Source organism: Syngnathoides biaculeatus, chromosome 2 (assembly GCF_019802595.1).
Source record: "Syngnathoides biaculeatus isolate LvHL_M chromosome 2, ASM1980259v1, whole genome shotgun sequence".
Lineage (NCBI taxonomy): Eukaryota > Metazoa > Chordata > Actinopteri > Syngnathiformes > Syngnathidae > Syngnathoides > Syngnathoides biaculeatus.
In genome coordinates this window covers 10,916,940-10,930,717 of record NC_084641.1, presented here as the reverse complement: position 1 = coordinate 10,930,717, position 13,778 = coordinate 10,916,940, and the positions used below count along the sequence as shown (strand labels likewise).

Sequence of the window (13,778 nt, the reverse complement as noted above, 5' to 3'; positions counted from 1 at the left end):
GTTCCCTTTTAGAACCGATATTCCCTATGCCAGACGTACTGCACTTCAAAATACTCACCTATAAGTTCGGTACGTCAACGTCACCATGACTATGCGTGTCTTTAATGTACTGAGTGTTTTTGGCCTAGGAAAAAAAACCCCACACAAAACAATTATTTTGTACTCTATAGTACTATGTGTGCATATGGATTCAATGTAACGGAAATCCCCACTCCTATTAGTTGGTTCTATTGAGGTTGCACTGCATTATGTAGTTGTCATGTTGTCAACAACTCTCTTCAAACAAAAATGTACTTGGAAAAAATATATAAAAATTCACAAGTATGATGTGAAAAATAACTCAGCCTCTTAGAAAAGAAATTTACCATCATGCATTGTGATCAAACATACCATCACCTCATTTACATAGCTAATAATGCTCAGTTTTTATTGACACTATAAGATTTTTCTTAACCATGTTTATAGTTGTGGTTGTAGTTTATACACGAGTTTATCATTCCTAGAGTGCGAGCTTGCTGACAAATATGCTGAAATTTGATTGCAGAAAACAGTTTATGATTTATTTCTCTTGCAGACAAAAACAAATGTCATCCCTAACACATTAAGCAGACGCTATTACCACCTTTAGTTTCTTGTCTGAGCTGGGAGATTTGTCAAACATCATTTTGGAGCCTCGGATGTCACAGAGCTTGTCAGAGTCACCGTGGAGGAGCAGGAAGGGCCATCTGACAGACGAGATCGCCCTCTCGATGCGATCCGCCGCGCCCATCAGCTGCATGGCGAACGACACACGCATCCCTCCGTGGTAATTCAGCTCGTCAGCGTCATAAGCCTGAACCTGGAAAGAAGTTGGCATGCAATGAGTTGAAGTAGGCATAGGTGGAGATGTCCCTCTCAAATTTCTGTGAGCATTGCTTGCAGTTTTGTGTCAATAATCCAAGCTCATGTTCTTCTCTATCGTAAGAATATACCTGTAGGAGTCACCAAAAGGTCTCCAGTGAAAATCTAACATTTTTTTTCATTTCACCATAATTCCCTGGCGACACACCTTGACTCCAGGAGACTCCAGGAAACATAAGAGAGATGGATCCGCAACCAGCAGAGACTCAAGATGACATCAGGTCTCCAACAAGTCTCCAGGCCATTGAGATATGGATCTAACATTTTATGGCTTGACTTACGATTTGATTAACCAAATAATGACTTAATTTGTATGACATTTATCAGGGATTCCATTGGACCTTTGTCATAATAAATTGATAATAAATTACTTGAAACTTGGAGGTTCGGACTTGAGACTTACAGGTGACTTGTTCATATTGTATGTGACTTACTACCACCTTTACTGCCAAGTAGCAAGTGGTAAAAACTACAACATAACTTCCATTTGTAATTATTGCAGAAGTTACTCAAAAGCATTTTAAGATGTATTTTTTAAAGCGTTTTGTTTAGATGACGACTTGCAAAGACAACGAATACACAACCGCTACATTTTTAAGATTCCTGGGAAGGTAGAAATCAGGAAAATGTTCCAACATTTTGGAAAACCTGCTTTAAAGTTGCACAGAATGGCATTACTGTATTATTAACAAGCATATGAGCAGAATGGACTATTCCTTGCAAGCATTAAAAATTAAACTGGATGTGTTTATCATTTTCTTGAGCTTTTTAGTGGGATTTTCTTGACATTATACATGAGAAGAAATGTAGACATCTTCTTTCAACCACCATCATACATGTATGATGCTAGCCTATCGATCTCACGATTAACTCTGGGTATGTGTTTTCCTTTTTTTTTATCTTCTTATGACACAGGAATGTTTTCTTGTTTTGTGTGAACAATTTGATAGGGGTTTACATCTACACAGTAAAATTGATTCTTAATGCATACAACCTGCAGCAAAAGTTGTGTTTGGTGTACAGTCATGTGTTATCTGGGTAAAACAAACCAACAAATGAGTCAATGGAATAGAGAGGAGACAAAGAAGAGGAGAAAACCGGATTTGTTGGCAGAAGACAAAGAGGAATGCACAGAGCCTACAACTGAGTGTAGGGACTTTGAATGTTGGGACTATGACCGGAAAAGGTCAGGGGTTGGTTGACATGATGATTAGGAGAAAAGTTGATATATTGTGCATCCAAGAGAGCAGGTGGAAAGGTAGTAAGGCTAGAAGTTTAGGAGCAGGATTTAAATTATTTTACCATGGAGTAGATGGGAAGAGAAATTGAGTAGCGTTTATTTTAAAGGAAGAGCTGGCTAATAATGTCTTAGATGTGAAAAGAGCATCAGATCGAGTGATAAGGCTGAAATTTGAAATTGAGGGTGTTATGTATAATGTGATTAGTGGCAATGCACCACAGCTAGGATGTGACCTAGAGATTAAAGTTGAAATTCTGGAAGGACCTAGATGAAGAAGTTCTGAGCATCCCAGACAGAGAGAGTTGTGATTGGTGCAGATTATAATGGACATCTTGGTGAAGGAAACAGGAGCGATGAAGATGTCATGGGTAAGTACGGCATCCAAGAAAGGAATTTTGAGGGACGGATGGTGGTGGACTTTGCAAAAAGGATGGGAATGGGTGTAGTGAACACATTTTTCCAGAAGAGGCGGAAACATAGAGTGACCTACAAGAGCGGAGGTAGGAGGCCGAAATTAAAAGAAGAAGAAGAATCGAGAGGAGTTGTGACATGGGAGAAGTAAAAGGCCAGGACAATTACAATCCTTTAAAATTGGGTTTGAACAGCAAAGGAAGCACACACACAAACACACACACACGCACACACTCAACACTCGCACGCAATGATTCCCCATGAGACTTTGTAAATTCTATTGTTTGCTATATCTGTTCATGTCAGTGCTGCACCAGACAACAATTCATTTGACATCCGTTATGTCCCACCTGTTTCTTGTCCCGTGAGACCCATTTGGATTCAATGGAGCCTAGAGTCAAATTGGGCAGCATGTGATTCAAAACCTTGGCAAGGAAAACCTGTAGATGGTCAAAATAAAAACACATCAAACGCCTGAATGCCTTTTAAGTGCTATTGAACTGTTCCACGCAAACCGGAAGCATCTGCCCAATTAGTAGTTTGCCAAAATTAGCGTGTTAACACCAATAACTGAATAAGCCTAATGTTAAAAAAACTAACAAATACAAATAAATATAAGCGCAAAAAGAGAAGCCATTCTGCTTTGCAAATGGTGTAGTGTAACAAACAGATATTTAATTTTAACTCAAGACTGTCAATCATTGGTCACAAATTTCAAAATAGAGATGTTTACATTTCTACCTCTGTCACCTTGTCAAGTAATCATTCAGTTCTTCTGTTGTCATACTACAATATCTGTAGTTTGGAATTATCGATCAGTAAAAATGTCCTTGGTCTAAACATTACCAGCTTAACTGTCAAAATCTAAACTGCTCTTGCAAAGAACAAAAATTTCTACTAAAGAATTCAAAACACAGACTTGTAGGGAGTTTAAAGGGTGTATTTGTTGTTTTTTGACCAGGGAAATTTGTGTTCGCTATTATTTAAAAAAAAAAAAAAAAAAACAGTGATCTTGTGTAGCAGAGGAATAAAACTTTAAGCCTTATTAAAAAAAAAAAAAACATCAGAGCAAAATCATGTCACAACTACAATGAATAAAAAAATAAAATGAAAAAAATTAAGTAGCATTGATTCTAAAATGAACCTTAAACGGTGTCGCTGAATCAGGGTTCATCTGGACCATCGGACCAATCAGAACCACTCCAGTAAATTCAGTAGGTCTCTCACAAGCTGTAAGGATGGATATAGCGCCACCCTGCATAGAGCAAAACACAGATCATTTATTTAGCGACAAGTCAAAATTGAATATGAATTATGTTCACATATGCACTGTGATGAAGCTGAATATCACTAGGTTACGTGGGTGGTCAGAATTTGAGAGGAGAGGTAGAGAGAGAGAGAGAGAGAGAGAGAGAGAGAGAGAGAGAGAGAGAAAGAAAGAGAAAGAGAAAGAGAAAGAGAAAGAGAAAGAGAAAGGAAAGAGAAAGAGAAAGCTCCCTCTCCCTCTCCCTCTCCCTCTCCCTCTCCCTCTCCCTCTCCCTCTCCCTCTCCCTCTCCAGAGAAAGAGAAAGAGAAAGAGAAAGAAAGAGAAAGAGAAAGAGAAATTATCCATGGAGATTCATTATTCGTGCTCCAACCCGGTTCCTATTCCCCGTAAACAGTGAGAATTACGCACATTCTAATGAGGTGTCATCTACTTGCACGTTTTTACTGTTTACAGCAGGGCTTGATAGGTATCACCTGCAAATAGTGGGGTTTAGTGTCAACCATTACTGCAAATACAAATGAATAAAAGCACGGAGTGTTTGGTCAAGGTTTCTTTTGAGCTTCTCCTTGGTGCTAATGCATACTGCAATGCTTTGCTGCAGTTTTCCCTTTGTTGCAGCAGTCTGATTTCTTTCTTTCTATCTCCGCTCATGTCTCTTTACAGTGGCAATGAGTCACATGCTGAAAAGTGAAGACTGTGATGGTCTTGCTTTTGTTAACGTCACAGTTCAACTGATGGGTTCAACGCGACATCTTTCTTGCTGGTTCCCACAGTACTATTCAGATGTACAAAACTCACTACCCTTACTGAGGCATCTAGTAAGTAGTGAAAAAGCGTCATATGAAGTGCATGTTTGATGCAACTTATATCGGGATACTGTATCTTTGTACCCTGTGTTCGGTACCTTCATCAACTATTTCTGTCAGCTGCATTTAATAGCCCAACTAATCTCTTCTGGCATAGTTTCATTGAATTGCATATGAGACTTGCATAAAACAGTAATGAGTCCTAAATATACAGTGAAGATAATAAGTATTTAACCACCCTGCTATATTGCAAGTTCTCCCACTAAGAAATCATGAAGGGGTCTGAAATTTTCATCATAGGTGCACGTCCAATGTGAGCCACTCCTTGGTTTTCCAGGCCGTGTGCTTTGGGTCATTGTCATGTTGAAAGACCCAGCCATAACCCATATTCAATGCTCTGACTGAGGGAAAGAGGTTGTTCCCCAAAATCTCACAATACATGGCCGCGGTCATCCTCTCCTTAATACAGTGCAGTCGTCCTGTGCCATGTGCACAAAAATACCCCCAGAGCATGATTCTACCACCCCCATGCTTCACAATAGGGATGGTGTTCTTGGAATGGAACTCATCATTCATCTTCCTCCAAACACAGTAAGTGGAATTATGACCACGAAACATTTCTCCCATGACTCCTCTGCATCATCCAAATGGTCATTGGCAAACTTAAGACGGGCCTTGATATGTGCTGGTTTAAGCAGGGGAACCTTCCACGGGATGCATGATTTCAAACCATGACGTCTTAGTGCATTACCTTGGAAACGGTGGTCGCAGCTCTTTTCAGGTCATTGACCAAGTCCTGTCGTGTGGTCCTGGGCTGATTCCTCACGTTTCTGGGGATCATTGAGACCCCATGAGGTGATACTGTATCATGCATAGGTCTCCACTCCAATTGAGATTGACTGTCATGTTTAGCTTTTTCCATTTTCTAATGATTGCTCCAATAGTGGACCTTTTTTCACCAAGCTGCTTGGCAATTTCTCCGCAACCCTTTCCAGCCGTGTGGAGTTGTACAATTTTGTCTCTGGTGTCTTTGGACAGCTCTTTGGTCTTGGCCATGTTACAAGTTTGAGTCGTACTGATTGTATGGGGTGGACAGGTGTTTTTATGCAGCTAATGACCTTACTCAGGCGCATCTGATTTCGGATAATACATGGAGTGGAGGTGGACTTTTAAAGGCGGACTAACAGGTCTTTGAGGGTCAGAATTCTAGCTGATAGACAGTTGTTCAAATACTTATTTCCAGCTGTGTCACACAAATAAATCGTTAAAAAAATCATCCATTGTGATTTTTGAATTCTTTTTTTTTTTTAGATTATCTCTCTCACAGTGGACATGCACTTATGATGAAAATTTCAGACCCCTCTGTGGTTTCTAAGTGGGAGAATTTGCCATACAGCAGGGTGTTCAAATACTTTTCTTCACTGTATCATCGGAAGGCATAAGATGAGAGCAAACCATTCAGAGTTGAAAACGGAACCAAGACCATGATTCAAAGAGGGAGCGATGCTAAGAGCTTCTGCTGTGACAGACAGTAAGGAAGGATTGTCTGTCTTCTAATGAGAGTGGGAAGCAAAGTAGGTGAGAGGTTCTGGTGAGAAGAGATCTGGGAAAACGACTCAGAGGCCAGCAAGGCCATAAAACAATCGGGCTTTTGTCTAAGTGGGTGTGAATTTCCACCCTGCTTTTTTTTATTTTATTATTTTTTTTTTTTTGCAGTGTTGCTCTAGAGACAATTGAAGCAATGTAAAAGGCACAAAAAGGCCTGAGACACAATAAAGCCACACCTTAACACTCATGCTGAGATGTAAGCGATGACAGCTGTTTGATAATCGATACTAGTTTGGTTTCTCAGTACAAACTGGCACCCCCCCAAAAAAAAAAAACAAATGCACACATACACATTCAAGGCTGATGATTGTGTGCCAGTGAATCCATCCTGCTCTTCTGGAGACTAATTGGCTCCAACTTTGTTTATGTGAGCATTCTTTGTCACTTGTATGAATATTCAACAGCCTTTGGCCAGTAACAAGCTTTCTTCCTTAAAAGAGCCACTAAGTAGTTTCCACCCCAAAACAAATCTCACTTTCTCAAGCACTCATTGGTCTGCTTGCATACAAAGTAACATCAAATGCACACATGCACACCTGCACACATACGCGCACGCACACCCACACACACGCAGACAAGAATCACCTCACTATTGGGTCTTGGTTCACTTTGTTACCTTTCATTTTTATGTTACACAAAGTAAAAAGTGACCAACAACCACCAGTCTCTCTCTCACAAGCACACGCACACACATGCACACACAAACACTGTTTTATTGGTCAATCAATGAGTGGAGTAATTGGAATGGCTAATCATGTATCATCACAGAATATTGCTGAATGACGGTTTGTTATTTGTTAGAACACAGATTCTCTCAGTCAGAATCGTGACGATAAATACATGCTGTCATGGGAGGGGTCAAATCCACAAGAACATTTTGACAAAAAGAAAAAGAAATACAATGTTGTTCCGTTAATCCTGCTGTTATGTACCTTTTGGCCAACTTTTAAGTGAATGTGAGGGTTTTTGGTCGGCGTGAGATGTATATAAAGGGCAATCCATTTACCATTTCTTAAGGCTTGGTTGATCCAATCATGTGCCTTACTTCATGATTCCCTGACCACATTTCTTCTTTTTTTAACTACCGGTTTCTGCATTAAGAGTTATGGAGAACAATGCTACTAGATGTGTCACTATTATCATCATGAGTACAAGCGGTAGTCCTGTTCACAGTACTGTTAAATCCTTGTTGCCGTATCATGAACTGTAAAACTATAACAGTATTGATTCACAGGCTGTAATCTAGCTAATCTAGCTAATCTAGCGTCGAATACGGTGACACCATGTGGTCTCCAATGAATCTCATCATATTGGCAGCATTTATGAAAACATTGTCAAATCCACAGGGGTTTTTTCATTTTGTCATCTTCTGTGCGTCATGCTGGCCACTGATGAAAAGAAATCCACACAAACAGTCCAGCACTAGCACAACCTAATAGCAACAGGATACAGAGTCACAATACTGGGAAGCTATCATATGAAGCCTGTAACAACACAGCAACAATGACTTTGATAAGAGTTTGTAAAATTCCAGATCAGGTCCCTTTCAATGATAGTGTACATTCCATTATAATTATTATTGTTAATGATGACAAAGGCAAATGTTCTGAATGATGAAACTTTTAATTCTAAGGTTGGACTAATGGCGTCATGGTAAACAACTGGTTAGCGTCTGCCTCACAGTTCTGAGGTTCTGAAGTACTGGGGTTCAAATCCCAGCCTCATCTGAGTTAGAGTCTGCGTGGATTTTTTTCCGGGCACGCCGGCTTCCTCCCACATCATAAAAACAAGCAGGGTATGTTAATTGAAGAGCCTAAATTACCCATAGTGAATGGTTGATTGTCTCTATGTGATTGGCTGGCAACCACTTCAGGCTGTACCCTGCCTCTCGCTCGAAGATAGCTCGGATAGGCTCCGGCATGCCTGCAACCCTTGTGAACATAGGCAGCTCAGAGCAATGGATGGATGGAGGGTTGCTAGTTTGCTCATCAGGAGTCCAGATGAATTGAAGGCTTAGACTTTTCATTTAAAATTAATAAGTAGCATACCGGCGTCAATATAGGTATGTATGCGGTGACTACTGGCCTGTCAGTGGAGTGCAAATATGGTTGGTGTGCGCTGAAAGGTTCTGTGATAAGACTATTGTATCTAGTGGAAAAAACGTTTCAGCAGATAAAACAGAATTGCGCAAGTGTGACAGGATGAAATTTTAAACACGAGCTGAAAAAAAGGTAGCAGTCTCAAGACCTGTATACAATGGGAAAAAAATAATAATGAATTAGTCTTTCTAAAGTTGTTCTGAAATTGTCTGCTTGCCTCGTACCATTGAATGACCCACGATGAAGACAGACAGGCCGGGGTGGAGAGACTTCATCAAGTCGATGTGCTGCAGGGAGTCTCGGATGTAGGTCTGGAAGTCCTTTATGTTCATTCTATCTCCTTCACTCTGACCATGGCCAACTGTAAAGGTAAAACAACCAAGTCAGAATAGTAATAAGTCATGAAGCAAATGTAAACAAAAAGCAGGTTTGCAATTTTAAAGAACTTCCATAGCTGGATGTGATTTATGAAAAAAAAAAAAAAAAAAAAAGGCAACTAAAACAGAAACAATGAGGCAGCAGTTGGTCATTTGCAAGAAATTGAAATTTGGACATTGAGCTTGAAGGTGTGAGGAGTGTCTGGGTTGATACCCAATAGCTGGACTGAATATGCAATTAATTGGGGACAATGAAGAGGTCTTCAATCGGCTCATGAGGAAAATGGGTTTGGCTGACCAGCTGGACCTCCAAACCACGTTCTGAGTCAGCCAAGCCGTTGTACCTCTTTTTATTGCTTTCTCAAGTTATATGGTTACAAGTTCACACAGTACAAATGGTGGAGCAGATGGCTACACCCACCCCAACATAAACACTAAAGTACATGTTTCTTGAAAGTTGCAAGAGTGTCCTGATAAACCCACCAGAGAAAGCAGGGCATTGTTTTAAGACTTGCTTATGGTGTTTGGGAGTATCCGCATGTGGTAGAAGGGAAACATTGCCTCCCGGTGTTGAGGAGTATATGCTTCAGGTCGGAAGGGAAACACGCTGAGGTTCGAATGGAGACATTGCTTCCCAGTGTTCGGGAGTATCTGCTTGAGGTAGACAGTGGGCATTGCCTCCCAGGTGTCGCTGGGTCACACTCTAAGGCACGCACGCAGCTCACAAGAACAATTCAGAGCAAGACTAACAAACAAATGCATGATACAACAATTCAAACAATAACTAAAATAGTAATAAATTCTTTCACAAGGAGGTTCAGGCTTTGAGTCCCCGCACTGTCAAATGGTCTTGAGCGTCCCCCCCAACCTCCTGAAATCTCACTGGTGACACTGAAACTCAGGTCAATTAGTGGAGCACAGAGTCTAGCAGTATTATCTCACCTCGCTTGACTCACATTAACTTATTTTCCCTCTAGACACTTTTTGCTTTCTGCATTATTTCCCTGTTCAACGTTAGTTACGCTTCATTGTAACACGGTTTCAGCCAGACCTACAGTATGTGATAAGTGGATTGCATCACCCAATCATTTATTTTGGTAATTGGCTACTACATGTCATGACAGCTGATAAAATAGCATGGCTTTGTCATCTTTCTTCTATTAATTAGTCCTCATCCTCCCTTTGTGATAACGACTTGTTAGAAATGTAGTTTATTCGCTGCCATGGATTTGTGACTTACGCTGCATTGACACAGGACACAAAGCGAATCTTCGCCTCAACGGCTCCACATTGGAGCTAGTCAACCAAAGCTCATGGGCGGGAGGGGCCATTTTTACTATTATTATGTTTTTGCTGCAACTGCACATTGGCCATTGTTTTTGCTTGCATCATCACAACTTTCTTTTTTGCCGTGCCGTTTCAGGGTCATTCGGTGCTTTTAAACGCACTTTTGGGACAATTTTGTTTGAAAAATGTCAGTGACTGAATTTTTGTTGCATCCCCAACAGATAAGCAGACAGACAGACCAATTGATACCTAAAGGTTCTTTACTTTTTGTGAAAACAGCACAATGTTTCTATATCAAACCCTCTCCTTATAAGTGCTAACATGCTAAGATGTTAGTTAACATGTTACTATGCAAACAATTACCCATTGTGGGCAGATACTTTCACAATTACCATTCCCTTAAACCGCAGCCCCTACTGTAACAAATGCTTTGTCCCCAAATGTCGCCAGTTCCATCAAACACTTTATCAGATAAACAACTCTCCTCTAAAAAATGCTCCTCCACCCCAAACTGGGTGTAATTCAGATCGTAGACAGATATGCTATCACACACACACACACACACACACACACACACCACACACACACACACACACACATTAACGGGTCAACTTCTGAACTAACTGAAACGCTGCATGCGAGTAACCTCTCAAACAGATCAAAGTGTGGAGACAAGCTTATGTTTTGAAAAACGTGCCTAAGCATAAAGATGAGCTGATTAAAGATTATGAAATACACCGTCTCTAAGCATTTTACTGTGGACTCCAACTATGATTCCTTCATTGGTTCCTAATACAAATTTCATACCATTAATTTGCAAAGATTTTTTTTTCGTTGTCCCTAGAAAAACATCAACAAAATTCTTTTGACAAAGTATGGGGCATGGAAAAAAGAAAAATATGGGACTCAGCCACAGAGAAGGAGGAAAAGTGTTTTCTCCAAATGTCGGCACATGTCACGCCAACTGTGAGCTGGGTGTGCAGAAGGTGTGAATATATGAGAGAGTGAAGAAGAGAACAGCGCTGTGAGTGATGGCTCACCATGGTCATGCGCAAAGACCAGCAGGGACAGCTCCTTCAGTCTCTGTGCAATCTCATCGTATGGCCCAGAGTGCTCTCCGGCCCCATGGGCGATAAACACCAGTGCCCTGGAAAGGGAGATTCATGTCAACTGTTGCATTCATAAGAACAGGCTACAACAAATTGTTCTGGATCGGCATCTACACCTGCATGGAGAAATACATCCTAAAAGAAATACCTTTTTTTTTCATGTCATTGCTGTCAATTAAACACAAATGAATGCTTTATATTTTATCAAAAATGATTGCCGAAACGTGTTTTATCCCTTCCTGTTCTTCTTTCTTCCAAATTTGACCCACATTCCAAAAACATGCACGTTAGGTTAGGTTAGTGTGAGTGTGAAGGATTGGCTGGTGACCGATCCAAGGCGTGTGTGTGAAATGTTAGCTGGCACTAGCTGTACCATGATAGCAGTCAAGCTTATCCCTGTCATTAAAGACAAGACTGACCAAATGAAATGCCAGGACAACTGCAGACTGATTGCCCTGGCCATCATGGTTTTGGGGAGAGCATTTTGATGAGGAAATGTACAGTTATTAGTATAATCATGTTTTATACAGTAAATGCTTCCAGGGCCTTTGACAATCAACAACAACAACCAGGTTTCCCCAAAGGGGTCCCAAAGTATGTAGGTACGACTGTAGCATTTTGGTATGCTTACCACCAGTGTACACAAGTTCAATGGGGTAGCTCTGTTTCAGCTCATTTGAATGTGGGTAACCCTTTTTTGTTCAGTGTTTTCATGGATGACTTCTCTAAGGGACTAAATAACCGTAGAAGTGGTTGTGTAATAGGGGAGACTGTTATTGTCTTCAAATATGACAGCCACTACAAAATGCCAAAAAGAATAGCATCATGATTGCACACTCTTAAAATGATTAGAAGTTAGTTTTCCCAACAATGATTTGCAAAAGTATTCCCTCTCTTTGCATTTTCCGTGTTATGTTACCACACTACCAAGAATTACCAGAATGTTTGAGTGTATCATGAGCATGCCACATCTTGCCAACGGAAAAATTTCACATTCCTTAGTGTCATGTGCAAGGCTTGGCCACTGCCAAGAGGGGCATGGCCATGTCACTTTTCTGGGCGGTGACACCCGTCACTGCTCACAGCTGTTTCACAAGGGGACTGTAATTTGACAAGCATTTAAAGCCCAAGTGTCATCTCTATAAACATTCTAAAAGAGATATTGTAATGAAAAATACATATAACATTATTCACTTCAATGTCTATACGAAAAAATAAATATGAACGGAGAGCGCATCATCCATGAGCAAAGTTGCAGAAGTGTCATTCGACATCCAAGTGGTCACCATATTGGCTGCATTTACTGCCCGTGACGTCACCCTGGACATTCGCCATTGAAAACACACTGTGGCCCCTACTATGGGAGGCAAACACGCTCCTTCTGACACGAAGCTCTTTTTGAAGAAGAGAACATCTCACAACCGAGTGAAGTGAGCGGGGCAATATTAACCTATTGTTTCAAGCCATATTTAGATGATATGCGGATCACGGCCAAACCACCTCCCTGCCCAGTCCACCTCCACGCGGCGGTGATAAAAACACCGCCCACGAGCGGCAACCGCCTCCCCATCTGATCCACTTCCACAGCAGAGACAAGCTACCCTGGCCGAAGCCGTGTTGACAAGGCCGGTGGCGATTCACAAGGCCTGCGTAGGCTGTTCTTCAGCGGCTGCTGCACAGGAGCCTTCTGATGCACACATCGACACATTTCGCACCCCTGATTTACGGATTACGCCTCCCCCAACTATTGTTTTTTTTAGTACCTGTATAGCTACCTGTCATTTGGGAGCCACAAAGCTCTTGTCCTTTGTACCTGTGTTCGAGCAATATCCAGCAATACAACAAGCCGGCACAAGTTACCTTCCAGCAGGTAAAAGTAGTATAAACAAACGAGACCCCTTGAGTGCCCTACTGCCATGTACGTCACTTCCTGCTTCTTCTCGAAAACAAATTCCTCGAAAGTATTTTCATGGTGGGAGTTACAAAAAGCCATATACGTCAAAATCATATTTTGTGGTGAAAAAATGGCTGGGTCCAAACCGGTGGCCGTTTTTTCATTAATAACATACTAAAAATCATGCATTTCATGACAACGGACCTTTAAGTTGGAGTTTTCGTCACTGGCATTTGGCAGTTCGTTGCCTTGCGTTAGTGAGTTGCATTCACTGCCTGTGGGACTCTCCCTTCTATGCGTAAGTTACAGTAATCCTAGTCACAGCGATTCTGTGCCCTTTTGTTTGATCCTGTCCTGTTGAGTTGTTAGTTTCCCCCATAGTCATTGGACCTTGCTGCATGTCTTTTGGGTCTCGCCTAGCCTAGCGTTTCTGTACCTCTGCCTTGTCGGACTGCTACACCGTGTATGACCCAGTTTCCAGAATAAACTACATTGAACATCATGCCTCTGCCTCGAAGTGCATTTGGGTCCGCCCCCATACCGGAGGTTCGTGACACTTGGGCGGGAAACTGCTTCAGTTCCTTCAAATTTCATGGTTTTTGCTCATGAACTGTCATCTTTCAGTCTGACCACAGACTCTCTTTTCGATAAAGGTCTGGACATTGGGCTATTTCAAAATATTGTTTCTCCTTCAAACAGTCAAGTGTTGCTTGTGATGATGGTGCTGATGTTGGTGATGATAATTCTCATCATTATTATATACTGTAATAAAACGGAATG

At 41.2% G+C, this 13,778-nt stretch overlaps 1 protein-coding gene across 3 annotated transcripts in view; it reads right to left on the bottom strand.

Annotated features, from left to right (window-relative positions):
* mgll (monoglyceride lipase) overlaps nucleotides 1-13,778 on the bottom strand; it is a 30,166-nt gene that overhangs the window by 5,163 nt on the left and 11,225 nt on the right. For all 3 annotated transcript variants that reach the window (XM_061833159.1, XM_061833149.1, XM_061833138.1), the window contains 5 exons: nucleotides 11,036-11,142; nucleotides 8,556-8,692; nucleotides 3,696-3,806; nucleotides 2,902-2,991; nucleotides 623-838 (listed from right to left, as the gene is read on the bottom strand). In XM_061833159.1, the coding sequence (XP_061689143.1) occupies nucleotides 623-838; nucleotides 2,902-2,991; nucleotides 3,696-3,806; nucleotides 8,556-8,692; nucleotides 11,036-11,142 (661 nt within the window). The remainder of the gene's footprint in view (nucleotides 1-622; nucleotides 839-2,901; nucleotides 2,992-3,695; nucleotides 3,807-8,555; nucleotides 8,693-11,035; nucleotides 11,143-13,778) is intronic.